The 26,179-nt window shown below is 50.1% G+C and overlaps 2 protein-coding genes across 14 annotated transcripts; one reads left to right on the forward strand and one right to left on the reverse strand.

Moving 5' to 3' along the window:
• The first annotated feature begins 115 nt into the window (after nucleotides 1-115).
• Nucleotides 116-3,507, forward strand: RNF227 (ring finger protein 227). The gene is made up of 2 exons (XM_019665940.1): nucleotides 116-849; nucleotides 950-3,507. The coding sequence occupies exons 1-2, from the start codon at nucleotides 333-335 to the stop codon at nucleotides 1,003-1,005; spliced, it is 573 nt and encodes a 190-aa protein (XP_019521485.1). The 5' UTR covers nucleotides 116-332; the 3' UTR covers nucleotides 1,006-3,507.
• On the reverse strand, nucleotides 3,071-25,243 carry CHD3 (chromodomain helicase DNA binding protein 3). 13 transcript variants are annotated; one of them, XM_019665916.1, is made up of 40 exons: nucleotides 24,811-25,236; nucleotides 23,713-23,825; nucleotides 23,044-23,214; nucleotides 22,674-22,798; nucleotides 21,132-21,415; nucleotides 20,777-20,907; nucleotides 20,467-20,605; nucleotides 20,099-20,292; nucleotides 19,562-19,795; nucleotides 19,163-19,366; nucleotides 18,425-18,636; nucleotides 17,603-17,734; nucleotides 17,114-17,213; nucleotides 16,505-16,696; nucleotides 16,151-16,351; nucleotides 15,676-15,813; nucleotides 15,304-15,425; nucleotides 14,977-15,150; nucleotides 14,702-14,843; nucleotides 14,402-14,533; nucleotides 13,490-13,607; nucleotides 13,149-13,273; nucleotides 12,716-12,947; nucleotides 12,252-12,418; nucleotides 11,142-11,319; nucleotides 10,601-10,666; nucleotides 10,081-10,166; nucleotides 9,794-9,927; nucleotides 9,086-9,230; nucleotides 8,748-8,910; nucleotides 8,505-8,626; nucleotides 8,266-8,401; nucleotides 8,054-8,155; nucleotides 7,741-7,872; nucleotides 7,247-7,355; nucleotides 6,918-7,050; nucleotides 6,356-6,597; nucleotides 5,127-5,290; nucleotides 4,756-4,882; nucleotides 3,071-4,273 (listed from the first exon to the last, which is right to left on the reverse strand). In XM_019665916.1, the coding sequence occupies exons 1-40, from the start codon at nucleotides 24,905-24,907 to the stop codon at nucleotides 4,033-4,035; spliced, it is 6,159 nt and encodes a 2,052-aa protein (XP_019521461.1). In that variant the 5' UTR covers nucleotides 24,908-25,236; the 3' UTR covers nucleotides 3,071-4,032. The 13 variants fall into 13 exon arrangements, with proteins under 13 accessions (XP_019521461.1, XP_019521463.1, XP_019521460.1 ...); XM_019665918.1 differs by having other exon boundaries at nucleotides 20,099-20,274; nucleotides 20,467-20,617; nucleotides 24,811-25,235; XM_019665915.1 differs by having other exon boundaries at nucleotides 20,467-20,617; nucleotides 22,674-22,795; nucleotides 24,811-25,234.
• Between the last annotated feature and the right edge of the window lie 936 nt (nucleotides 25,244-26,179).

Below are 26,179 nucleotides of genomic sequence, written 5' to 3' on the forward strand. Positions count from 1 at the left end.
GGCATTAGGAAGGTTGAGAACCGCTGGAGTAGAGGGTGCTATGCCTCTTTCCCCCCCAGTCCTGGTACCATTTGGGCAGCTTCCCTCTCACACACCCACGCCCCCTTCACCTTCTCTGATATTCCCGGCCTTGAGCCTCCAACGCCCCCACGCGTGCCACCACAGGGAGCGGCCAGACAACTGCGTGACGCCTCGAGGGGCGGGGTCTCATTATTAAAAGGCGAGAGAGGCCGCCGCGCCGGCCCCAAGGACCCGGGTCACAAGGAGAGCCAGCTCGCTCTGCACACAACGCCAGCCGCGTTAGCGACGCCCTGGAGTCCGCGGCGGGTACCATGCAGCTTCTGGTGAGGGTGCCGTCTCTTCCGGAACGGGGAGAGCTGGACTGCAATATCTGCTACCGACCCTTCAACCTCGGGCACCGTGCGCCCCGCCGTCTACCCGGAACGGCGCGCGCCCGCTGCGGACACACGCTATGCACCTCTTGCCTGAGCGAGCTGGCAGCGCGCGGCGACCGCAGCGGAGCAGCCGCGCGCGTGGTGCGCCTGCGCCGCGTCGTCACGTGTCCGTTTTGCCGCTCTCCCACTCCGCTTCCGCGCGGCGGGGTCACGGAGATCGCTGTGGACCCGGACTTGTGGTCGCGGTTGGAGGAAAAAGCGCGGGCTGAACGCGAATCAGATGAGGCGGGTATCCCGGTCAGGGAAAGCGGCGACGCCGACCAAGAGGCAGACGAGGAAGAGGAGAGCGATAAGGGGGCGGGGCCGAGGAGCGCGGGGTGGCGCGCGCTCCGGCGGCTCTGGTACAGGGTGCTGGCACCTGCGCGCCGCTGGCGGCGCCCGCTGCCTAGCAACGGTGAGGGGCCGCCCTGGGAGGCTGCGGGGGAAGAGCGCCCCGGAACGCCAGGGTTCCGCCGCATCCTCCTGCTTCTACTAACCCTTCTTCTTTCCCCCAGTGCTGTACTGTCCGGAAATCAAAGACTTTTCCCACATGACCCGCTGTACGTTGTAACCGCGGGATCGGAAAGCTGCGGCTGAAGGAAGGTGGGAGCTGCATTCTCCGGGCGTGCTGGATAGTGTAAGGGGTTTGATGCCAAGACTACCCCCTCTCCCATCCCGGGATTGGCACTGATGAGGAAGTTGAGCCGAGGGCAGGAGGGAACGCCCTGGGAGGTGTTGATGCTGAGCAGGGGAGGCTCCTAGACGAATCGCCCCCATCTGCTGTCAGATTTACATATTCAGGATGAAGTGGGCCAGGGATGATAAAAACAGTCTACGTTCCCGTGGGAAGAAGACAGATCGTTTCCTTAGCTGTGACTTTGGCTTTTGTCCAGGGCAGCTCTGGTGTGTGGGAGCAGCTAGTCTCATTTTAGCAATTGTGTCAGTGGTTTGAAATTTTTTAAAGATGGAGAGAATAGGCTAGTTTTCTTGTCATGTTAATCTCACTTCTCTAGCAAGTAAGAGAGCTAAAAAAATAAGCCTTTATTTTTCCCCCCCCCATTGCTGGTATGCTTACTGTCTTCTGATTCCCAGTACTGTGTTCCTAAAATTGAGATGCATATCTCCTGCCTTGCTTCATTTCAGAATCTCCCTTCAACCCGTTAGGGCAGGTCTCAGAAGGTCCAAAAGGCATTTATCTGAGGCACCTAATTAGAGCTAATCAAAGGTAGAAGGGAGAGTTAAAAGTATCAAATTTTAAACCTTTGATACTGTGTTTTTACAGTCACAGGAAAACGCTGTCACTACTGAAAAAAGATGCCCATCATACAATTTTAAACTTGTGTCCCATAATTGGACATTTATTGTATGCCATGGATTCTATTTTAAAATCCTGTCAATATCTTAAGATAGTATAAAGAACCAGCAGTATCAGCATGAGTGGGGAGCTTGTTGAAAGTGCAAAATTCCAGGATTCCACTTCAGATTTACTGAATCAGAAACTGCATTTTAACAAGAATCCCAGGTGATCCATATGCAACTAAAAATTTAAGCATTGGTCCAGGTCCTAGAGGCCCTAGAATATTATCTATGGGTGGAATATTTAGAATACAAGTGGTATTTAATAAATTATATATACTGTTTTATTGAAGGCTCTAAAGTGACTTTCTGTTGCTCAATAAATCCAAATTCTTTGTGTGCATAGTTTACTTATTGTGTTTCAAGTTAAAAATGTGAACTTAAATATAAACCCCAATTTTTTTAAACTGTATTTTGGCTTTTTCCTGTCCCTAAGGTCTCAGCTTAAATGTTTCCTTTTTTGGGAGGCCTTTCTCAGCATTCAACCTGGTGTAGCCCCTTCCCTTACCCTCTGTAGCATACTGCCTTTTTATTTTCACTGTTTTTATTTTCAGATAGTATATGCTTTATTGGTGTCCCTTACTAGAGTGTAAACTCCATGAAAGCAATGACTGAGTTATGACTGTTCTCTCTCCAGGGCCAACAGCAGTATTAATGTATATACTCAATAAATGTTAACTGGATATTTCATTTTTTAATAGCATCAAAAATTAAGTGGTCTCTCTCAATCTCTGATCAGCCCTAGTAGTGAACAATGCATGTCAAGTATTTAGCAGTTCAAATATTTGGCAAGCTATGGAGGTCTGACCCCTACCCTTCAACTCCATAAAAAAAAAACAAAAAACTGTGCATTTCTGCACATTTGGAACTGAATCTGTAGAGCTGTAGTGACCTCTACTGACTCTTGGGGGAACTAAGCAACTGGAAGGTGGAAAGGATATCAAAAGGATGAAGGGAAGGCAGTTCTGAATCTCTCCAGGCACCCCTCCCACTGCTTGTCCAGTAAGCCCTGCCTTCTCTCTGATCTCAGCCTGAGGTACCCTGTGTAGGTACCCTGCTGCTCACCCTCCATCTCTAAACTGAGCTCATCACATTGGGGTTGGAAAAAAAGCCTCAGAGTTTTAGTCTATGATCCAAGAAATAAAAATGAGAAAAAGGTAAAGTCACAAGATTTTCAAAAGGAAAAAGATGGATAATATGAAATGGCAGAAAGCAACACCCTTTCCTTCCTTATCCCTCCCCCCAAAGAACTCCTCCACTCAAAAACAACAGAGCACACAGAAAGGAAAGTATAATTTATATGTACAACCAATAAACCTGATACAGAAGAGGGGGATTGGGACAGGCCAGGAGTGGGTGTGAAGAGAGACTGGGAAAGGGGCAGCAAGAAAGTGAAGGGGCAGCAAAGAGGAAGTGGGGGGTTCGCCATGCAAACTGCCACTCTCCTCAGCCCCTCCTGGGGAGGAGGGTGTGCCCATGTCTTCCCAGCTTGCCCTCCACTATTTTGCTCTGGTCCCAAAGGCAAGGTAGTCCCTTGACTAGGCCCCCTGCCAGACCCACTCAAATTTAGTCAGTATTCAGGCCTTCAGGAGGGAGGGAAGTTCTCCAAGATCCTGGGCCCCAAGGACAGATTGGGGAGCTCCTCTTTGGCTCGAGGGAGTATTGCTCAACCATTACTCTCTTTGTAGGGGTGGTCCTTGGTCCCTAGGGAAGGGGGAAGATGCCCAACACAAGATGCCAGTACGCGGGAGGTAACTGAGCCAGTGAACGCGCCTTTATTCTGAGGCTGAACAGCAATTGACTCCCTCCCTTGTAACTGCTACATCCTCCATTTGGGGAGAGGTAGGGGAAGGAAACATGCAGCCACCCCTCCACTTCCCTTCCTCCCTCCCAGGGCTCATTGTCATCCCTATCTAAAGTCCCCCTCCTCTCTTCAAAACTCTTTTCCCCACCAGTTTCTAAAGGCCAGGCAATGCTAATTCCCCACTTCTGCATGAGATGGAGCGTACATTGCAGGAATAAAGACGGGATGCTCCACTTCTTTCCTCCCTACAACCATTTATTGGGAAGCTGTGTGTTTGGCAGTGGGGAATAAAGGTATTTGGAAGACCCTGCTAACCATCTCCCACCCAGACCTCTTTCTCACCAGCAGTCTTCAAAGCAAGGTGGGAAAGGTGTGCGGTAGTGGAGAAAGACAAAGGGCCCTTGAAGAGAGGAGTTGTTGAGAGAGGCAAAGGGGCTCCTAGCCCAGTGGTGGCCCAAGGGGTGGGGAAGGCGGAGGACTGGCAGCAGGCCCCAGAGCCTGAGCTGGGGGTCGGCCTCTGGCACGGGGCCTGGGTGAAGGGCACGCCTGGGATCCAGTCAGTCGTCTATACAGATCACCTCCCCGGCTCGGGGCTCCTTCCGATCCAGCCCGTCTGACACCAATGCTCCCACCATTTCCTTCTCCTTCTTCACCAGCACTGGAGGGCCATTGGTGGCGGCTGTTCGGGAAGGGGGTAAGGAAGGGTCAATCCCTACTTCACTCCCAAACATCACTTTCCAACAATAGTATGTCCTCAATTTTAGGTCACCTCATATCACTTCTGATTGTCCAAGGTAGGGGTGGGAAAACCAGGGTGAACCCCTCTCCCTGAGATTCTCCTCCTTGTGCCACATGATGGAACACATGTTCCAACTCTCACCATACCCCCTTCTCATTCCATATTCTCTTTCCCTGAAATAACTCTGACGGAGGCGGCTCAGGTAAGAAGTACTAAGCTGCAGAAGCACTGAAACCCTGGATAAGGTTTCTGATGATGGGAATGGAAGAGAAGTTAAGAAAGGGGTGGGAAGAACAAAGCCCAGAATAACTCCATTTCCTTGGGGTACCTCCAAGCAAATGAGATAGGCTGGAGCAGTAAAAGGGTAGCTCAGCAGGGATGAAGCTTGGAAAAGGAGGAATGGGAAGAAGTCATCAGCTGACCTGTGATGAAGGACCCTGCAGGCATCTGGCTGTAATTGGCGCCTGCGGCGGCCAGGGCCCCTACGGGAGCGGCGCTGAAGGCTGCCCCGTACCCCGGAGGTGTAGCGTAGGGACCCGGGGGGAAGGCCTGGAATAGAGAGCAAGCCCAAGTTAGAGGGTCCAGAGTCTGAAAGGAAAGCAGCTGTAGGGGAAATGTTATAGGCCAAACTCTAGAACTACTGAGGGGTATAACATACAGGCATGGAGATTCAGGGTGATGAGTGTGATAGAGCAAGTCATTTTTCTATATTGTACAGGATTGGATGGAAGTATCTATGTGTGTGCAGGAGGAGTACCAACAGGGAAATGGAATTAGAGGGAAAGGGGGTTACCGGTGTGGGATGAGGTTCTGTGCCCTTGCTGGCCAGCCGGCTGAGGATGCTGCGCTCGGACATCTGAAGGCGGGCTGCGATGGGGGGTATTCGGGACAGCGTGGCTGGCAGGCGGGTCACGTCTGCCTTCATGTCGCTCAACAACTCCTCCAGCTGGTTCAGAACTGGGGCCCGGGCCACGGAGAAAGAAGGACAAGAGAAAGACAGGGAAAGGAAGAGATGGAGCCAGGAAAAGAGACGAGGAGTCAGATGGACAGATAGTCAGAAAAAGTGAGTGAGAGAAGGACACAGATGTCAAAGAGCCAGAAGAGAAGAAAATGACAAGTAGACAGAAAAAGAGAGCAACTCAGGGGTGAGGGTGGTGGGTGGAAGTAAGTGTCAGGTAAAGAGGCAGAGAGATCGGATCACCAGAGAGAGAGAGATGGAGAGAGAAGAAAGGAAAAAGGAATACGGAGAAAAAGGAGATAGAGGACATTGGAAGACATGGGGGCGGGGAGTTGTCAGAACATCCCATACTGGAAGAGTGATGTTTTGGGGTTGGGGATGATGGGGAGGAAATAGTCAGGAGGCATGGGAGGTGGTAAGTGGTGTCAAAGACTTGAGGGTCAAGGCTTTAATAAGTAACTGGGGAGGGAGGTTAGAGGGTCAGCATTACAGATTCAAGGAATTAGAATAGGAATCAAAGGGGCCAGGAGTCAGTCAGTCACTACATCACACAAGACTAGATGGTTAGAGGGCTTTGGAATTTAATCTATTATTTTCAAGGTAGGAGGGTTTGGGAAGAAGGGTTGAAGGTCAAAGGGAAGTTTCATGGAGCAGGGTCAGAGGGTGGGACGGTGGTAGTTTCTGCCTCATGAAGTGAATGAGATGTGAAGAATGTGATTTGTGGGATTGGGGGTAAGGATTTTTGTAGACTGTACACAGGCCAAGGCCCTGGAGAGGGTGCTATTAGCATTATGGCAGGAGTATGGGTCAGCGAAGAAGTTCTGCCCTGTGGAGGGGACATGGCACAGTCTCATGGAGTTTTGGGAGGAAAAGTCCCTCTATTAGGCACTGATGTGAATGCTATTAGGCATGGGCGAGAGCTGGCTGCACAAGTCCTAGAGGCTAAAAACCAAGAGGGTGCCACGTGGGTCAGAGGTGGGGCTAGAGGTCAGAGGGGGTTGGTTCAGAGGGTAAAGGGTTCAGAAGGGTGGGGAGATTTTGAGGGGTGCGGGGTGAAGACTTACGCAGCGTTGTGGGCCCTCCCCCGCGCGGGGCCGCCGCGGCCCTTACCCTTGTGCAGTACGGCGTTGGCTGGCTTGTTCCCTGCCAGCGACTCCTTGGAGAGGTGCTGGTGGCTCTCGGCCAGGCACTCGGCCTCGGCAAAGCGGGCGTGGAGGGCCATGGCGGGGTGCGCCGGCTCCTGGGAGAGGTTCAGATAGGCCGCCCGCCGAAGCTGCTCCTCAATCACCAGCGCCTGCTCCAGGAGCTGAGGGCATGGGGAGGAGGTTAGTGCACGGATCTGCCAGCAGTGGGCGAATGGATGGGGTCCAGGTGTAACACTGGAGACCCACACTGCCCTCACTGCTGGTCCAGGGCACCCCCAGCTCCCCACAAATACTGACTGTGATCCCAGCACTGACCCAAACACAGGACCACAGTTCCAAACAGGTTACACTCTGGTCTTGGCCTCAGGTGTCGCCACCACCCTCAAGGTATTGACCTTCCCTATAATCCAACCAGATCTGGTCCCACCTCTCACCCAAGCCCCTCTTCATCAGGATTGTTTCTTTCATCCCTCATCCTCACCTTGAATCTCCGGGCCAGAAACTTATTTTTCATCTCCAGAAAGTTCCCCTTATTGGCTTCAGTTTTAAATGGCTCATTGATAATGGCAAACTGAGCATCATTCTGGATGTCCTGCCACCGTGCATAGCCATGGCTGCCGATGAAGGAAGGGGACCATCAAGGAATTTAACAGGGACGGGCTGGACTGTGAACACGACTTCCTTCTGGCCTGATCTCCCCAAAGTGTGGCACTATTCCCCCTTCTCTGCGTGTGGGCTTCTTCTCTGTAATTCCCCTCTCTCCAGGTTAAGAGAACCTTTTTTTCCCCTTGTATTTGTATTAAAGGATACAGGACAATCCCAGCCAGAAGCCAATAGTCATGTCTTCGGTGCCAGATCTCATTGAGTTTCCCCGAGGAAATGGCTGCCCGTTCCTCATTCTGCCACAGTGTGTGAAGCTCTGAAAAGAAAATGGAAGACAGATGAGCCATCAGGAGTTTTTAAACTACATCTAACCCAACATACAGGTATGGATGAGGGGACTGAATAGTGGTAAAGGACTAAGGGCTCTTTAAGGTGAACAGGGCAAGGTTAGGTTAGGGATAACAGTAGTTACAAAAAAGGTTCCAGTTAGGATTAAGAATAAAGGTAGAATTAAAGACAACTTCGGAGTTAGGAGTACACTTAAGGAGGGCAGAGGGCAAGGAGCAGAGACAGCATTGTACCATTTCATTGGCAGTTACTTGGAATTAAAGGTAGCAGGAAGCCTCAGGCAAAACGAGAAACCCCATGAAGATGAGCAAATCCCAGAGAGGAGCAGGTGGCAGTGAGAGACCCCTTCCCACCTGTGAAGCCACCATCTGCGATATTAAACATGAACCGCGGCTTCTCTGCCTTCTCCTCACGTCGCCCATTGGACCGTGGCTCGTCTCGAGGAGGACCAGGTCGAAGCTCCCGGTCCCCTTTTACATCTTCTGCTAGGGCAGATGGGGCAGAGCTCATATCTCAGGACAGTCTCCTCCCAGGTCCCAAGACCACGCCCTGTACTGTACTGGCCCTTGGAATAGCTACCCACCCAGGACCCAGGCAGTTGGTCCCCGAGACTCCACCTCCCCCGATTCCCTCAGGGACCCAGGGTCCAGTCCTTCCACCCATTACCTCTCTTGCCCAAATCCCCTGTTTCCCCCTCCGGCCTCTCCCTGTGTTCCTGTCCATCCAACGGCTTCTCCTCCCCCCTCTCTCCTGGCGTCGACTCTGTGGCTGTGGGAGGGGGTAGGGGACAGGAGGGAGGATGTCACCCTCATTCCCTGATCCCAGAAGAGGGCACCCCCAAATTCTAAGCCCATCACCCCCTAAGTCCATGCACCCACCTGACTTCTCTCTGTCCCCCCGGTACCCAGGTTCAGGCTCCATCTCTCCAGGTGCCCCTGGCACCTCATCCTCTAGAGGAATCTTCCTTGGCTCTAGTCGCTCTCCGAATGATGGGGCTGGGCTGGGGGTATCAGCCTGGCAGAGAACAAATGGGTGGGGATGAACTGGAGGGCTCCTAGACACCTAACTTCCAAGACTCCCCAGTCCCTCCCCTCAGGGGAACCAAGTAGCCACACACCTCTGTCTCTATCTTCTCCCCAATTTTGCTATTCTTCTCTGACTTCTCCTCCTGGTTTTCAGCTTCATCCTTCTCAAGTGGTGTCCTTATACCATCTCCTTTCTCACTCAGAGCCGGAGTAGCTACAGGGGAAAAACAGAGTGAAGAAGGTGGAAACTTCCCTACCCTGACTCCCATCCCTGAGTCTAGCCCCTTCAGACAATGGCCTTATCTCCATCTCTCCCGCCATCCTGACCCAATTACCAGGTTTAGAGGTGCAAGGACTGTTTGTAGCAGAAGCCTCAGGGGTTGTGGGAGACGTTTTTGTAGGAGAGGAAGCTCTGGAGGAGCGTTTAGAGTCAGCACTGGGGTCAGGCATTAGCTCAGGCATTGACCAGCGCCCATTGATGTGCTCAAACTCCTGTACCTGAGGAGAAGGGGAGCCATAAAGACAGGGGTCAGCTCCAGGCATTGGAAACACAAAAAGCTCAAGTCCTGTCACATCTCGCACCAGCCTAAGTCTGGAACTCAGGGATGCAAGGCAGAAGAAAGACAGGGACAGGTGACCAGCTTGACTCTTTTGGTGAGGGAAAGGCTGATACCTTCTTCTTGACGAGAGACATGACTCCAATGCGGGTCAACACTTGCTGGCGACTCAGGCCCTCCCGAGGGACCCCGTCAGCAAACGTTTCAGAGCCATCTGCCCCAGGCTCACAAAGATGGCGCATGAACAAAGACACATAGGCCCTAAGGAGCATGGGGGTGGAAGGCGGGTTAGGAGAGCCTTATGAGGGGCATGGGGCAGTTAGCGGGGCACAGGGATTACTGAACTCAACCCTAAACTCCCTCCAGGGGTCCTGCCCTGGGTGTCTCAATCTCACCATTACCAGCCCTCCAATTCCTAACCCCCTATCTGCCCCCTCCCCTTGTTCTTCCACCATCTCCTTGGCTTTGGTACTTTGGTCATAGGCCCCATCAGACAACTCTTCATCCTTTCCACCAGCTCCCCTGCCTGGTTTTCATGGTAAAGTAAATGTGAGGCGAGGACAGTCCAGGTGAGGTGCCTTTCTTAACCACCTCTCCACCTTTCCCATGGGGAAGGAAGCCCGGTCTCTCTACTCTAGGCTCGTCTGAGGGGAGGTGGGGCAGACTGAGGCCACCCCCCAGGAAACCGAGCCAGAACTGTTGTACGGCAGGGAGCATGATGATCAGTTGAGTAAGGTCACATCATATGGTGGCCAAGAGAAAGAAGTTAACACTCAAAGCTCTTACCCTTTCATCCAACTCAGGCCCATATCACCCACACTCACTTGAACTCCTTCTCAGTCTTGCCTCTTAGGTCCCGCACCAGCCACTGAGTGGTGAAAGCATCCTGCGGTGGCATCCCCCAGCGCATGACAGCATTGAGGAAAGCCTTCCGCTGACGGGTGTTGAATCCCAACACCTGAGGATGGGGGTGAGGAAGGAGTGGGTGATGATGTCCAGGGATCTCATTTCTTGATCCTTTCTCCCCTCAGTTACTCAATTTCCAACCCCCCACCCCCCAGCTTTCCCTCTCTCCTTAGGGAACTCTCAGGGGCCTGGGCCTAGCTCTCACCTCAATGTTGCCCCCAACTCGAGCCAGCAGTGGAGGCAGTGGCTTATCCTTTTCATTCCGGAGCTGCCTCTTTGACTGTCGACGCCCTGGGCAAGGTGACCCCAGTTAGTAGATCCACTACCTCCTCCACCCCTCAGTCCTTCCCAGCACCCTATTCCCACAAGATACAGAGCTCAGGGAAGGCTTGTGTCCTGTCTAAGGCACTTCTAATTTTCTTCTAAGTACTTTCAGAACTACTAACTCAGTAGTTCTAAAAGAATCAAGTCATACTAAAAAATTTAGAAGCAAGTATTTGATGCAAGCAAGATTACTGATGGGAATGTAAAATGATGTAACCTTTCTTGAGCTTTCATCTAGGCATCTAAGCCTGCATGGTTATATATTATAAATTTTAACAGTGGCGAGATTATGGGTATTTCTTCCTTTTTGCTTATCTGTAATCTTTACTTTTTCTACAAAAAAAAAAAAGTGGGCTTAAAGGACAATGAGAAGTGGTAGAAAGTCAGAAAACAGATGCTACCTTCAGGACGCTCATCGAAGTCTTCATCCTCTTCTTCTGATCCCACTGAGTACTCTGACTGGTTATCTGCAAGGCGAAAGGGCTCAGTGGTCAGTGATAGCTCCCTGCACAAGGCCCTGCCAAAATTATTTCTGCCTGGATGTGTTCCCTTGGAGACTTCTATACCTTCGCTCTGGCCTTCACCCTCCTGGGGATGCTGGATGACTGCCTGCAGTCTTGACTTTGGGGCCATATATCCTGAACCATGTCCACTCACCACCCACCTTGTCTCTGGGCACCTTCTGAATCCTGTGTAACCTGCTTTAAAGAAGGACTCCTGGGTTTCCACATGAGCCGCCCACAATCACCAGGTAGCTTAGATTGCCTGCAAACCCACCTGGCCTCTGGGTAGCTTCTACTGATCTTTCTTAATCTCTTTCCCCTTTAGCAGGGAAGGCCCTGACCTCTAGGCTTCTGTCTTTCCTGCTATATGCCCCTAGCCTTCAAGCCCCTCCTCAGCACTCTTAGCATCTCAGTTCCTGTATCAGGGGCAAGTCCTCACCTTGGTCCTCCTGAGCAGCATCATTGTAGTTAACTTGCTTTCGAACCCGCTTGCCCTTGCCGAGATTCCGGGCTAGGTCTTCCTGCTGTTGCTCATAGTGATGCCTCAGCAGCTTCTCCCAGTAGTCAGGATCCACGTTTTCCTCCTGCTTGATGATCTCCCGTTCGATCTCCTCAATCTAAAGGGCAGCAGAATGAATGGTGGCAGCCTCCCTCTTTACCCAGTCCTTCCACCCCCTGCCTCCTAGATCTCTTCAACTCTGCATACATTTTCTGGACATTGCACATTTTCCTTATCTCTTACCTGCAATATTCTTCTCCTACCTTGCTATTTCCCTTTTCTAAACCTCTCCTCTAGTGCCCTCTGCGTCCCTCTTGCTCTGACTCAGAAGGTACCCTTCCATGTTTATTGGTACTTTCTGTGCCTAAGTCTTTCTCCAAAGTCCTGTTCCACCCATTAGGCCAAGAAGTTGTTTGCAGTGCACTACTACTCTTTGCTGGGCTCTATGGTAAGAGATCAGATAAAAAAAAAAAAAGAAGGGGGGAGGGGGCTGGCCGAGTGGCGCATTTGGTTAAGTACTGGCTTGGGATGCCAGAGGGCCCCGGTTCGGATCCCACATAAGAGGGCCAGTGACACTGCCCTCTATAGCTAAGATGCTGAACAACAGCTCAACCTGGAGCTGGGCTACCATGGTTCGCCAGCGACGGCGTAGGCTGCAGTCCCCTGCTGCAGTGGGCTGCCATAAGCTACCATGTGTAGCCGGCAGCCAGCGTGAGCGGCCGGCAGCCAGCGTGAGCGGCCGGCAGCCAGCGTGAGCAGCCAGCAGCCGCCATGAGCGGCCGTCCAAAGGCCGGCGACTGATCTGCCTTGCCCGGGAGGAGTGCAATGATGGTGCCAACATCCTTCACAACTAGACTGAAGATCAAAACAACAGCAACTTGTCTGTTCCCCTTACCCCGATTCCCCAGTGCTGTTCCCCTCCCCCAATTCCCCAATAAAATCTTTAAAAAAAAAAAAGAAGGGGGTATTCCTCATCCTTCAAGGTCCAGTAAAGGACACTGCCCTTCAGAGACAGCATAGGATAGACAGTGCCCAGCCCCAGACTCTCACCTTGTCTTCCTCCCGCACTACGTACTGGGCCACCTTGAAGGAACTGAGATATTCGTTCATGTTCTGCACATCAGTGTCCTCAGTTGCATCCTGGTTCCGGTCCAACAGCCGAGCGATGGCCTCATTGTCATAATGAATCACACTGCTGTCTTCCTCCTTATTCTCCCCTGGTGGAGAGGGGGAATATGAGGGAACTCTGAGTTCTAACCAGAACTTTGGGAGGAACTTTATATAGATCAAAGGAAAACGTTCTCCTCTGCTTCCCTTCCATGGGAGCTCTAGAGAAGGCCCTTTTCCTGGAAGTCTATGTAGAGATTTGTTGTTGTTTTCAATCCTACATGTAAGGAAAGAGGCCAACCTTCCTTCACAGACTACACAGAAGTTTTTCTTCAAGGACTTCAGGAGAGAAATGCTCAGACAAAAGCAGGGGCCTGCTTTCAGGGAGTTGCAGAAAAATTTCTCACCCTCATTTTCATCTTTAAATAGTTCCTCAGTGCCAAATTTGAGGATGTCATCCAGCTCCTGCTTAGACATAGAGCCCGCCTTGGAGCCCAGCCCAGGCCGTACCACCAGATGTGTCAGCATCATCTTTCTCTTGGCCACTTGTGTGATTCGCTCTTCTACTGACGCGCGAGTCACAAACCGATAAATCATCACTTTGTTGGCCTGACCAATCCGATGAGCACGGCTAAAGGCCTACAGAGGCAGGAGAAAGTGGGGATGGGCCAAGGGAGTGGCAGGGAAGACACCACCCACATACTCAGGAAAGGAAGCTGGCAAAGAAGCATCTTCTATCGCCCAACAGGCTTATTTCTGATCCCAGAACACAATACCCTCCTCCGTGAACCCATGTCTCCTTGCCGAATGGTACAGGAGCTCCAGGAGGTGAGTTCCTACCTGGATGTCATTATGGGGGTTCCAGTCAGAATCGAAGATGATGACAGTGTCGGCAGTGGCCAGATTGATGCCCAAGCCACCAGCTCGGGTGGACAGGAGAAAGCAGAATTGCTGGGCCCCAGGAGCTATGAGGTAAGAATTAGGAAGCCAGGCTTTTTTGTAGCCAGCAATTCTGTCTACCTGCTCCTAGATGTTTCCTGACTGCAACCAACCACATCCCCAACTCAAAAGCCCAAGTGGCTAATATCTTCCCAGGGCAGTCCCCTCCCAGCCCAGGGGCCTAAGTACAGGTTTCTTGGGTTTCCCATACCCAGCAGGGACCAAAGCATCTTGCCCCTCACCATTAAATCGATCGATGGCCTCCTGCCTAAGGGCACCAGTGATGCCACCATCAATGCGCTCATACTTGTAGCCTTCGTAGTCTAAGAAGTCCTCTAGCAAGTCTAGCATTTTGGTCATCTAGAGCAAGAGAAAAGAAAGAAGTCTATAATGATGAAGCAGTGGAGTGGGCCATGTCTGTTCTAACTATCCCTTTACTCTCCCTCAACCCCAATCCTTACACTTGTACCCCTGCCCTGTCCTATGCTCCCCTGGTGCTGCTTCCCCTACCCCCAGCTCCTTCTCATTCCACATTCTTGTCATACTCTCTTGACTTAAGATCATTTCTCTTAAGGCAGAGGTTCTTCCCTGAGACCCCAGAAAAGGTTTCCAACAAATCTATGAACCCTGTGAAAATCTGTACACAATTGTACAACTGTATTTGCGGCTCTTTTAGAGAATGGATCCATAGTCTTCATCAGATTTCTGAAAGGTCTGTGCTCTCCTCCCCTTCCAATAAGATTAAGAAGTAGTGCCAGTCCCCAGAGACCTCCTCGAGCAGCAGATGGCTCATCCTCCCCCTTCTCTCCATCTAGCTTATTAAAAGCAGCTGGACTAAGGGTCAGCTGAGTGGCTCAGTAGGTTAAGAGATCACTCAAGAGTTTGAGCTCTGAGCAACAGCGGTTCAAGTCCCAGCCTGAGCTGAGCAGCCGCTGAGCTGCCAACAGGTGGCAGGATGGCTCAGCTAAAAAAACAAACAAAAAAAAAGCAGCTGGACTATACCTTCCAAAGAACAGGGATCAGAAGCAAAGAGGAACTCAGCTATACCAAAAACTCTAAAGGGTGTAATCTCCTAACCTCTCATACCATGGCAGCCACAGAAATGAGATAAGGGATTAGTCTGATGATGAGAGTGAGCTATGGGGCTGGGTCACCTGCGAGAAGATGAGCACTCTGTGTCCTTGCTCCTTCAGCTTCCGTAGCATCTTCTGCAACAGCATGAGCTTCCCAGATGCCTTAATAAGTGCCCCACCCTCATAAGCCCCACTGGGGAGTTTTGGGGACTCCTGAAAAGAAGGAGAAAGGAGGAGGAGAGGGTCAGGAAATGTGCCCCCCACATTTACCCCTCTCAGAAATCCAGTCCCTGGCCTCACAGACCAGCTTCAGCTCTGTGCTCAACTCCTCCCACTTTCAGAAAGCCAGGCATTTAATCAGTTTCCAGCTCTTGTATCTACCATAGCAGCCACAGGAAAGAGGTATGGATGGTTGCAGCACTTCTTAAGATCCATCATGATGTTAAGCAGCGACACTTGGTTCCCACCTCCTCGTGAATTCAAGGCCTCAAAATTTCGAGTCAGGATATACTTGTAATATTTCCTAAAGACCAGGGTGGGGCATATAAAAGACATAATAAAGAAGAGGTTATGACGTTGTGCTTGCTCACCAACTCTTGGAAGGCTGCCACCAAATCCCCAACCTATAGTCCAGGTTAACCCGCCTTCCATCTCACTTCTGCATGGGGCTTAGCTCCACTCGAACGATGAGCTCTGTCTTGGCTGGCATGTTCTTAAAGACATCAGCCTTGAGCCTACGTAGCATATGTGGACCCAGCAAATCATGCAGTTTTTTAATCTGGTCTTCTTTGGATATGTCAGCGAACTCCTCCAGGAAGCCCTCCAGGTTGCTAGTAGTCAAAAGAAGATAAGGAAATGAACAGCTGTCAGGTTTTGCTCCTGACCTCAGACTCTAGTCTTCACTTCAGATGAATCCTCCACCCACTTGTCTTCTCAGCCCTTCCATCTCTCATCTGTACAGACTATCTTAGTGAGCCACTTACTTAAACCTCTCTGGGGTGAGGAAGTTCAACAGATGGAAGAGCTCCTCCAGATTATTTTGCAATGGAGTCCCTGTCAGCAGCAACTTATGATCTATCTTGTAGCCATTGAGGACCCTGAAAAACTAGAAAATGGGGCAAAGAAAGGCAAGAGAAATGGCCCATCAGTGGTAAGTGGTTGGCCCACAGTATCAACCTTTTCCTGCCTCCAGCAGGCCCCAAACCCTAGTCTTCTCCCTCTTCCAACCTGAACTTCTCCCCAGAGGTTCCCAGGCATCCTACCTCCCAGACTGTAGAGTCCCTGGAACTTTTTTAAAACGAAGGCAAGTAGGAGTCCACAGTCTCAAGTTTCTGAGGTCTGGGTATCTCACTCACCTTGGACTGGTTGTTTTTGAGCCGATGGGCCTCATCCACCACGAGGCAGGCCCAACGGATGGAGCCAAGTGCTGCCTGATCAATGGTGATCAGCTCATACGATGTCAGGAGAACATGGAACTTCACCTGTGCCTCCCTCTGCCAATACAATCATTGTCCATTTGGCTGCTACCTCCATCCCCATTCTTTACCCACCCTGTCCTGACCATGATTGCCAAAGGGAGCCAGTTAGCCATCCTCCAACTTTGACTCCATGCAGGGATTACTAAACACGGCTCTCAAACTATAACCACGTGATTCATGTACACCTCTGGGAGTACTTGCTACATCTCCAGGATTGGAGTGCAGAGGTGTGAGGGTAGGTAAAGAAAAGGAGGGAGAAAGCTGAGTGGGGAATAAAGGAATTGAAACCCTGGTTGGGGCAAAGAAATGACAGATTTGAGGGTCTTAGAAAACATGAGGCAGAGGGGCTTACCTTCATCTTAAAAGCTTTCTTGCCACCTTTAATGGCGTTGTCTTCAAAGGAAAACTCATTCTCACGAATGATGGCCCGGCTGTCCTTGTCACCCGTGTATGTCACCACATAGAACTTGGGTGCCCACATCTGGAACTCCCGCTCCCAGTTAATGATAGTAGAGAGTGGGGCACTCACCAGGAAGGGACCCTTTGTGTGGCCCTGGAAGTTGAGGGAAAAGGGGACCATTAATCCAGGTTGTATACCAGTCCCCTACCTGCCACGCCCCTGCCCCATCCTCTGCCCTCATCCTCCACTCCCACCTTCCCCAGTCCAGGCTAGGCAGTCCCTCTCAGGGGCCCTAGAATTCAGCACCTCCTTATAGAGTGAGTAGAGGAAGACGATGGTCTGTATGGTCTTGCCCAGCCCCATCTCATCAGCCAGAATGGTGTCAGTGCCCTGGGCCCATGAGAAGCGTAGCCAATTCAACCCTTCCAGCTGATACATGTGCAGTGTGCCTCCAGTGGCTGTGATAAACCGTGGCTGAGTCTCATATTTCACTGTAGGCTGTAGAGTCAAGAAGTCAGAAAGCTCAAGGGAACTGTCAGCTGCTCCTCTGGTCTTGGTCTCCTCCTCCCTCTTCCCTGGCACTGATACCAAGTTAGATTACAATTCCCTCTACTATAGTCTGAGCTTATGAAAGTTCTAGTTTTCAGTCCCTCCCCTTCATTCCTTAAAACAAGACCTAGTAGCACCATGGAGAAGGCAACTGGTGGAAGAGACCTGTGTGCTGCTCTCTCTGGCGGCTCTCTCACTTTTATGCCAAAATTCCTAGCCACTCTTGGAGCAAGGCTGAATATTGAAGGAAGAGCTTACTGTTCAAAGAGGTTGCTGAAACTCTGGGAAGTTCTACCAGTAGCCCCTGGGAAATAGTCAATCACCATAGCTCCAGAAATGGGAGAAAGGTCAAGTGAGAGGACTTACATCGTTAGTAGGAGAACTGGGAGGACCATCACCCTGTAGCTCCTTCTTCTTCTTCTTATACTTGCGCGGCTGGGCAGGGTCCTCCCCCATAATTAGTTCTCTGAGAAAAGTGTGGTTCTGAGTAAGACCTGGTCCTTGGTAGCCCTTCCCTCTTCTGAACCCACTCTAGGCCTGTCTCCTACTTTCCATAACCTAGGTTTTTCTCACATTTCCTTTCTCCCAGACTCTTTACCCTCACCACTTGAATTTCACCTCTACAGCCAACTCTCCCTACTCCTGAGCATCCTCTTCTCCATTACTCAGGGTAAGTCTTATTTCCATTCCCCATACTGCCTCTTTACCAATCCCACCCCAAACAACCCAGCCCAGGCTCACAATGCCCTAAATTCTAGATCAGGTTTGTCCCTACTGTATCTCATTTTATGCTGGAGGTTTAGCTTTCATGCCCATATCTTAGACTCCCTCTGACTCATGACATGGTTCCCTTACCGGTGTCTCCAGTAGCTTTGCTTATGGTCTTCATATTCAGGGATGTTCATTTCATCTTCCTCCCATGTGGACTGGTCATATGGCAAGTCCCTCCATTTTACTAGATAGTGGTAATTCCCCTTTTTATCCACACTGTGGGAAAGGAGAACAATAATATGGATCACAAAAAGGAAAAAGTCATAATAAACACAATTATCAGCAAACACAAAGAATTTGTCATGTAATCCTCAATGGTGGGCTACTGGAAGAAAGTTTAGAATGGCTGAAGTACTATCTTAACATTTTCAGGATAGTTTCCTAAAAATCAGCTATCACAAAACACCCCTGGGTTCAACATCTTTTGTCCATCCAATCAGTATTTGTGAAGCATCTACTATGTGCCAGGCACTAGTGATTCGCAGTGAACAGAACAGACAAATGACCCTATTCTCATGGAGCTCATATTCTACTGAGGAAGGCAGCAATGAAATAGAAAAATAAATATATAGTATAATTTTAGGTAATAGTAAGTACTATGAAGAAATACTAGAAACACTCTGAATGAATCACATTTTTCATATTTTGTTTTCATGCCCCAATCCCCAGACTCATGTGTCATTTCTTATGCAATTAGAGACTAGAGGAAGCGATAAGAGTCAGTGCTGGGCTGGTTTCTCTCACCTCCATACAGGAAACAAGGCCAGAAAGGCTGGGGCTACAGCAGGAATTGTTCAGTTAGATCAATTATTTGGTTAATCAACAAATACTAAGATGGGGCCATAACCGCAACAAGAAGAGGGGAATACCCAAGGACCAAGGCCTTCCTACGGACCAAGAAATCACCTGTGGTTGATAATACGGTGGACGGTCATCCACTCTGGCTTGATGCCAAAACGATAGTACTTCTCCTCCATCTCAGCATAGTGCGGATCTTTCACCTTGCGCTTATCACTCTTCCCATCATCCTCACCAGAGCCATAGTCCAGGGGTGGGGGCTCATCCATGTCATTCTTCCGTTGGTAGTTTCGGTACATTACCAAGTGGAAGATTTCCAGCTGATGGGGAACAGAGGAAGGAGGGAAGAGATAGTTCCACCATTCAAAGGGGACAAAGGGAATAGGGAAGAGGCCAGCAGAAGGAAAAGCATGGGAAAGGGAGCTATGAAAGAGGTGGGATGAAAAATAAAGCCAAAGCAGAAGAATGAATACAATGAAACAGAACAGAGTCAGGACGTGGGTGGGGATGTAATATGCAAAAGGAGGCAGAGAATAGGTTTATTAAGATTGAGGATATTGGTAAAACATGGTTAAAGACAAATAAGAAAAGAGATAGAATTAAGGAAGGCCATGTTATATTTAAGGGAAGAAATCTTATGAAGACTGAGGGAAAGAGGACTAGAGACCAAGAGAACCACATATGGAAACTAAGAAAGTAGGTATGGTATGACAGCTGGAGGCCTAAAGTGAGGGAAAGCAAAAACTATATGAAGACCAGAGAATAGAGGGGTGAGGGAGAGTGACAATGGCAGTGAATGGAGTCACACGAGAGGGGGAAGGGAAAGGTAGAGACCCTTGTATGTACCTGAAGCTCCTTGGCCCAGGAGCAGTGCCAGTAGGACAGTCCTACCCACTTGACAAAGAATTCTCGCTCTGATCTGCCTTGAAGAGGACGAGGAGGTGGGGCATCTGGATTCCCATCTGCCTGCTGGGGGGCTGGCATTGCCACGGGTGGCTCCCCCCATCGCCAGTGCAGGATCTTCTGCACACGGCCTTTCAGCACAGGGCACTTTGGGATAGACACACACAAGAAGGAGGAAAGAAAGAGGCAGAAAGAGCCCATCGTTAGGGTAGGAGGGGAGGGGTCCCACAAAGGAATCAAAAACTAAGTGTGGGAAACAGCAGAGAGAGTTGGACATTTGGGTCCCAGAGATGGGGAAGGAGTTGGGGTGGACAGTAAACACTGAGAGATGGGTACACTCACTGTGCATCGGGGACACAGCCATTCACCGTTGGGGATGTCAGGCAGGGGTGGGTTCAGACAATGAATGTGGTAGGAGGAGATGCAAGCATCACAGCACAAGAGCTCCCCACCATCCTTGCACACACGGCAGTATTCCATGTGATCATCTTCTTCCTCCTTCTCCCCTTCTTCTTCTCCTTCCTCTTCATATTCTTCCTCCTCCTCCTTAGCCTCCCATTGTACCCCCTCCTTCTCCTGGGGGGCCACAGACAGACATAGAGACAAATGGAAGAAAGGAAATAAGGAGTGAGACTGAAAAATAGAGGCAAAAACAGGACACCTAAATCCTAGAAGTGCAGAGAAGACTGGTGGGAATGAAGGAACAGGATACCTCAGTTTCCAAAAATGTTGATTTGTGGGGCAAAGGGATGGGGAAAGGAACAAACAGAATCCTGGTCACTTAAAATATCTAAGGGTAGAAAGAGGACAACTGGAACCAAGTTGGAAAGAGATGGGTGGGTACCTGAGGGCTATAGGATGCTGACACCAGGTACTCACACAGTGGGGGCAACTCCATTTGCCCTCAGGAGCCCGGTCAAGCTCAGGATCAAGGCAGACGAGGTGGTAGGCACGAGGACAGGTGTCGCACAGAATAATTTCCCCACCCTGCTGGCACACCTCACAGTAATCCTGGTGATCCGTCTCGTAGCCATCAACCTCCTCCTCCCCGGCCACTGCAGGACAGCCCAGGACTGTCATATACCCCAGTGGAGGCAAAGGGAATAGAGAGAAAAAAGAGAGAGGGATTGGGGGAGGAGAAAGAGAGAAGGGTTGAATAAAGAAATCAAAATTGAAAATAAGAATCACAACGAAGGAATAAGAGGAAAGCAGGCTGACAGGATCACACATAGCTAACACCCCCTTACCTTTCTTTTTTTTCCTTCCTGGCCGGCCTCGCTTTAGTTTCTTGGTTCGGATAGGGCCATCAGGCCGCCCTGAGGCACTGTGGACACTGCCACTGTCAAGATCTGACTCCTCGGCCTCTGGTTCAGGTCCTTCGTCACTCTGAAAAACATACTGTCCATAGCCCCGTGGCTGTCAGGGAAGCCAACTTGATTCCACTCCCCTCCCCAAACCACTGTCCCACTCCAGCTTCCCTCAAAAACCCCCTGTATCTGTACTCCCAGCCCATGACCCTGCCCCCAAGTGTATAGCGAATAAGGAGGGGCCACTTACCGAGCCTCCCTTCTTCCTCTTCCCACCCAGCAGCCCTAGTTTGATTTTGAGCGGTGCCATCTTCTTTCCCCGAAGCTTCTTGCGTCCATCAGGTACTCGGGGGCTCTTACTCCGCCTCTTATGGCCTGGACCTGAATGAGGAGTGGCAGTGAGGGAGAAAGAGCAGAGGTCGTGACATCCTAGAATAATGGAGGTCACGGGGTCCTCAGGGCTCCTCTCTAGGGGCTACGATTTCACAGAGAAAGCATTTCTCCCGCAACAATCAGGGCTGAGAAGACAAAAGAGTTCTAAACTATAATTTGAGAACATGACGTTTGAAGAGTGGGGTGACAGTTGTTCAAAGAGGGTTTCTTACCTTTGCCCTCTTTGGTTTTGGCTCTTCGAATGGGTGGGGGCTGGATATCAGCAGAAGGGGGCGCTGGAAGGGTGGGGGGTCCAGGCGGTGCTATGGGGGTGGCTGATGAGACAGCAGCTGACACCTGCTCAGCTACAGCTGCGGCCGCTGCTGCAGCTGCTGCTGCCACAGCAGCTGCAGACCCCTTGAAGGGGTTATTGGCGCTGAACTCTCTCCACTTGGCCCCAAGGATGGTCATCATCTTAGACATTGGGATCTTAGGATTCTTCTTAGCAATTAGGGGCCTGTAAATATAGAAGCAGAAGACTCGAACCCTTCACAGATGATCTAGGAATACTGCCATTTCCCCTCATCAATTAAGTCTATGTGCAAGCTAGGATTCCTGAGTGGTGAAAATATGTCCTATTAAGAATAACATCAATTTGAAAATAGTGTTTTTAAAAAGGCTAAAAAAACAGGAAAAGTATTAAAAACATAGAAGCAAAATAAAATTTAAATGCACATTAGATAAAAAGGATAAAACAAAAAGATTGACATTAATAAAAAAGCTTAACTTTTGAATACTACTTTATGGTTCATAAAACAGTTTCACATACATTACACCTTATTTCATCCTCACAATAATACTATAAGTTGCTATGATTCTCTGCATTTTTCTAAGTTCCATGGGCCCTGCTGAAGGGACCCATTAGGTGGAATTTAGTGGGCCATGCTGGTTCTGCTCTGCAGTGGAGTGTTAGGCTCTTGTGGGGACATGGGTGACCATGGTGCTGACAAAAGCACTGTCTTCAGCAGTGAGGTAGTTGCAATAACAGTACTAATGACAGCTACCAGGTACTGAATGCTCCCTAGGAGCCATGCACTGACTGTACTGGAGTTTCCATTTATTATCTCTTCAAATCCCCACAAGACACCTATGAGGTGCATACTATGATATCCTTATTTTGCAAATGCAAAACTGAAGATCAAAGAAGTAACTTGCCCAAGGTGATACTAGGACCTAAACCTCAGCAGGGTGCCTCTAAAGCACTGAACTGCTGTTAGTGTGCCTGCTCCCCAGAAAACATCTCTGCTATTCTCTTCTCTACTTGGGAGCCATTGAAGCTCAGGTTCTGCTGCCAGCAATGCATCCTCCATTATTACCAGGGCCTAAGGAAAGGGCAAAGGATTTGATAACTGAGCAGAGGAAATTGGGGAATGCTAATGTAATCTCTCAGCTCATCTATGACTCAAAGAAGTCATGCAGGGGAAACTGGAACTTTTGGAGCAGGGAGGGCCATCAGTCCTTACTATGTTCTGTCACTAGAGCACTTTCTAACCTAGCACTGAAGCTATGATCCCCCCAGTGAAGGGTTCCTGAATGGGGTCCTTAGATCCTTAGAAGTCCAGGAATTCCCTGAAATTACATGTGGAATTTTGTGTGTATGTGCCGTGAATTTCTCTGGAGCGCAGTTTCTTAGCTTTTATGAGACTCCAGAGGGGTCTGAGGCCTCCCCAAAATAAAAAGTGTCTGTTCTCAAGGACTCTCCAGTCCCACCGCACCTCATGAACTGGCTAAAGGCTTTGTAGTTGGTGAGTGTGTGGTAATCCTCCTCAGAGAACACATGCTCCACGTCCTCTAGGCCCCAGGTCAGAAGCAGAGTTGCTGATGACTTCTGTTCTACCTGCTGGGAGAGACCAGGCTTCAGTGAGGTGGGTGCCTCTCCAGCCCCTATCCTACGCCTTCTACATGTCCTCTACCTACCCACCAACTTCCCTGGGCTTTCTACTTCATGCTCCATTCTTCAGCCCAATTCCTACCCCTCACCCATTATAGCTTCTCTACTTAACACCCTCTTCCCCCAGGGCTCTCCCTCCTCATTCCTGTCTTTAATACTGATTTTTTCCCCCCTTACTCCTTAATTCTACTCACCTTTTGTCCTCCATCTCCCTCCCCTTTTTTCCGCCGCTTTGTCTTCTTCTCTTTTTTTTCTCGGTGCTTCCGTCTCCGTTTCCGACCTGGTCCAGTTCCATATTCACTGCCTCCACTCTCTGACTTCTCCCGGTACTCATCTCGCTCAGAGCCAAATTCCTCCTCACTGTCCTAAAGGAAAAAAATAAAAATAACATTTCTTCAGCCCTACCATGTGCCAAGGACTGTTTTTAGCACAAAACACACATTATCTCTTTTAATCTTCACAATAATCCTATAAGATAGTAACTAATTTATCTTTATACTTTTTTTTTTTTTTGCAGATCAGAAAACTGAGGCACAGAGAGCTAAATAAATTGCCCAAGACAACAGAGGACTGCTGGGCTCCAAATTCACACAGTCTACCTCCATAGTCTGTGCGTTCGACTGCTCTCTGCTGCTAAGGCAAGTCATGTCAAAAACTGGGCTCTCCACTAGGTTAATAGTGAGTGAGGTTACGGTCCCAGATCCGTGAGACACAGGCCAACAAGAGGGGAGAAAGGAAGTCAGTATTCCCTGAATTCAGGATCCCCCCATTCCTGCCCCTGTAATCAGGACCAGAGAAAATGCGGGTGTCTGGGAACAGGTCTCCTGAGCCTTATTGTATAGATAGGAGTCCTTAACACTTACAAGCTTCTTGCGTTTCCGGGGTTTTCCTGGCTTGTTCTCCTTCTGCTTCTTGGGTCCTCGTTTTCTTTTCTTCACACCCAACGCTGAAGGCAGCAGTCGAATGTCATCCTTATCTTTGGAGCAGAAAACACCAGAAAGCCTAAGCTTCTAGGTTCCCAGTCTTTGTGGTCCCTCAACCTTACCTTTCCTCACTTCCTTGGTTCCCACTTTCCACTCTCTAGGAACTCAGGCATTAACTCCTCCAAATCTTGTCTCCCTTCACTGGATGCAAACAGAGAATCTTTCGAGTACTCTGGGATGCTCTGGTTCTGAATGGAAAGTCAGGGGTCAGAAGGGAAGAGCAGCCAAACCACTCCCTTTTCTCCTCTCCTACTTACAAGGGACCAGGCTCTAGGCCATGGGCTCTGACTGTGGCAGGTCCTTTCAGTCGCCGCCAGGGCTCCTCCTGCCTTCCCCCTCACTTAGCCAGCTGGCATCCTGCCCAGGAACTGGGGAAGCCATGCCCAGCTGCTGGCCTGGCCTGACCCCAGCACTTGGAGTGGGGAGACACAAGCTGGCAGCTCCCTAAGCCAGATGCTGAGAAGGGAGAGCCAAAGGTGGACACCTGGGTTCTCACACTAACACCCTGGGGCCCTGACATGCTTTTTTCGAAGAGGGAGGCCTCTATTTATATTTCCGCAGATAATCACCCAGCCTCCTGTTACCCCAACACAACCCTGGAGGAAAAGAAATCCTCAGCTGGTCATTTTCACTTCTGGCCCACAGGATCACATTGTCTGGCTCCTTCATCACACCCTAATCCTACAGGAGAGTCTCCACAATTACCTAAATATTCTTTCTCCTCATAAGTAGCCTAGAATCTGCCTTCAAACCTATTTCCATATTCTTTCTCCCTTTGAGAATTCAGGGACCCTACCATTCCACATGGTCTCACCCTTTGTCTCCAAATTGAGTTCCAGACATCCTGACCCATTCACATATAAACAGTATGGGAAACCCAAACAAAGATAAAGGAATAGACACACCCTGCCTATGTATTCTCAAATGCACAAGCATACACACATACTCATGAGCACAAATCCAGAGGACAGCCTGTACCTGCTTTCAGCAGGGCTAGGTTCCTTTCTCCCCAGGTATCTCTGTCAGAGAGGTCAGAGCTAGTTCTTCCCAGATGTTCCCCTGATTCAATCTCCATGACCCCTGCCAGTCTGTGGAGGCTTAGGAGACAGAGTTACTCCACGCAGAGGAAGACACTGATGCCACACAGACATGGAGCCCTAGTTGGCCTCCCTCCCACAGCAAGCACTAAACTAACCAGCCAGACCTGTCTTGCTCAGGCAGAGGAGTCTGTGCAGGAGCAGGAAAAGCCTGGGCTTGGCCCAGCCCCTAGCTCTAGGACACACAATCCTTCCTCCCACGACAACCAAGAGAAAATTAGACACAATTAACACCGGAGGCCTCGGTTTCCATTGCCTCAGAATCCGGGCACCTCCTTCCTTCAATGCTACTTCTCATAACTCCAGCATCCTGTGTCCTCTCCTGCAGGAAGACACTCTAGGATTGGGGGTTGGGGGTGGGGGGGAGGAGGAGCAGGGGATGCCTGCAGAAAGCCCGTGTGTGAAAACAGTGAGGACTGTAATAGGAAATAGGAAGTCAGTAAGACACCATTCCCCAGCAAGCCAGCTCTCCCTAACCCCAGGGACTTCGGTTAACATGATCATGGAAACCGGGCAGTGGCAAGGGCAGGCCAACTGGCTAACGATCAGGAAAACGGCCTCGGACACCACTAGCTGGGGGTGGGGCACAACCAGTTAACTCCACTCCCCACCCCAACAGGTTTCCGAACTTGGGAAGGCGGTGGTAGGTAGAGGCTAAGTAGAATGGCGAGGCAAGGAAAGGGAGGGCAATAAAACAAATCCAAGTCCCAACCTCTGTCTCACCAGCCACTCAATGCTGGCCCAGAGCCCAGAATCTCCCACATCCCCGGATCAGATCTTGGGAAGACAGCGAGAGAAGAGGGTGGGCGAGAAGCGGAGGGCGGAGCCTGGCAGCCAGAGAAAGCAGGAGGAGTCTCGCAGCAAGCCTCGCCTCCCGACCGCCCCTTTTCTTCTAATCTCGCCATCAATCTCTCACACATATATTTATTTTTTCTCAAATTCCCCTCCCTCCCCCACAACGAACCACCATAATAGGTCTGCTGCACATGCGTATTACACGCAGGGGGTGGGTTTGTATCTTCAGACCTTTTGCAAAGAAACTACCAGAATTTTCCGCACCACCCACAATCATTCCCCACCCCCACCCCACCCCCAAGGAATCACATCTATATATTATGTTATATTATTTCTCTAGACTTGCCAGAAGGGGGAGGGAGAAGAAATGAGTTTTGGGCTTCCTGCTCCCTTCCCCCATCAACACGAGTGCTATTATTTTAAACGTTTAACAATGTAAGGAGACTGGAGGGGGG

The sequence above is a fragment of the Hipposideros armiger genome, unplaced genomic scaffold (genome assembly GCF_001890085.2).
Source record: "Hipposideros armiger isolate ML-2016 unplaced genomic scaffold, ASM189008v1 scaffold_457, whole genome shotgun sequence".
Lineage (NCBI taxonomy): Eukaryota > Metazoa > Chordata > Mammalia > Chiroptera > Hipposideridae > Hipposideros > Hipposideros armiger.

What these genes read in the sequence shown, in the direction of transcription:
- RNF227 (XM_019665940.1), top strand. Translation starts at nt 333, where the DNA reads ATGCAGCTTCTGGTGAGGGTGCCGTCTCTTCCGGAACGGGGAGAGCTG. An exon ending in GCGCCCGCTGCCTAGCAACG is followed by an intron (nt 850 to 949) that starts GTGAGGGGCCGC and finishes TCTTTCCCCCAG; the next exon opens with TGCTGTACTGTCCGGAAATC.
- CHD3 (XM_019665913.1), bottom strand. Translation starts at nt 24,907, where the DNA reads ATGGAGATTGAATCAGGGGAACATCTGGGAAGAACTAGCTCTGACCTC. An exon ending in CTCACCCCAGAGAGGTTTAA is followed by an intron (nt 15,151 to 15,303) that starts GTAAGTGGCTCA and finishes TTTGACTACTAG; the next exon opens with CAACCTGGAGGGCTTCCTGG. An exon ending in TGTCTCTCGTCAAGAAGAAG is followed by an intron (nt 8,911 to 9,085) that starts GTATCAGCCTTT and finishes CCTTCTCCTCAG; the next exon opens with GTACAGGAGTTTGAGCACAT.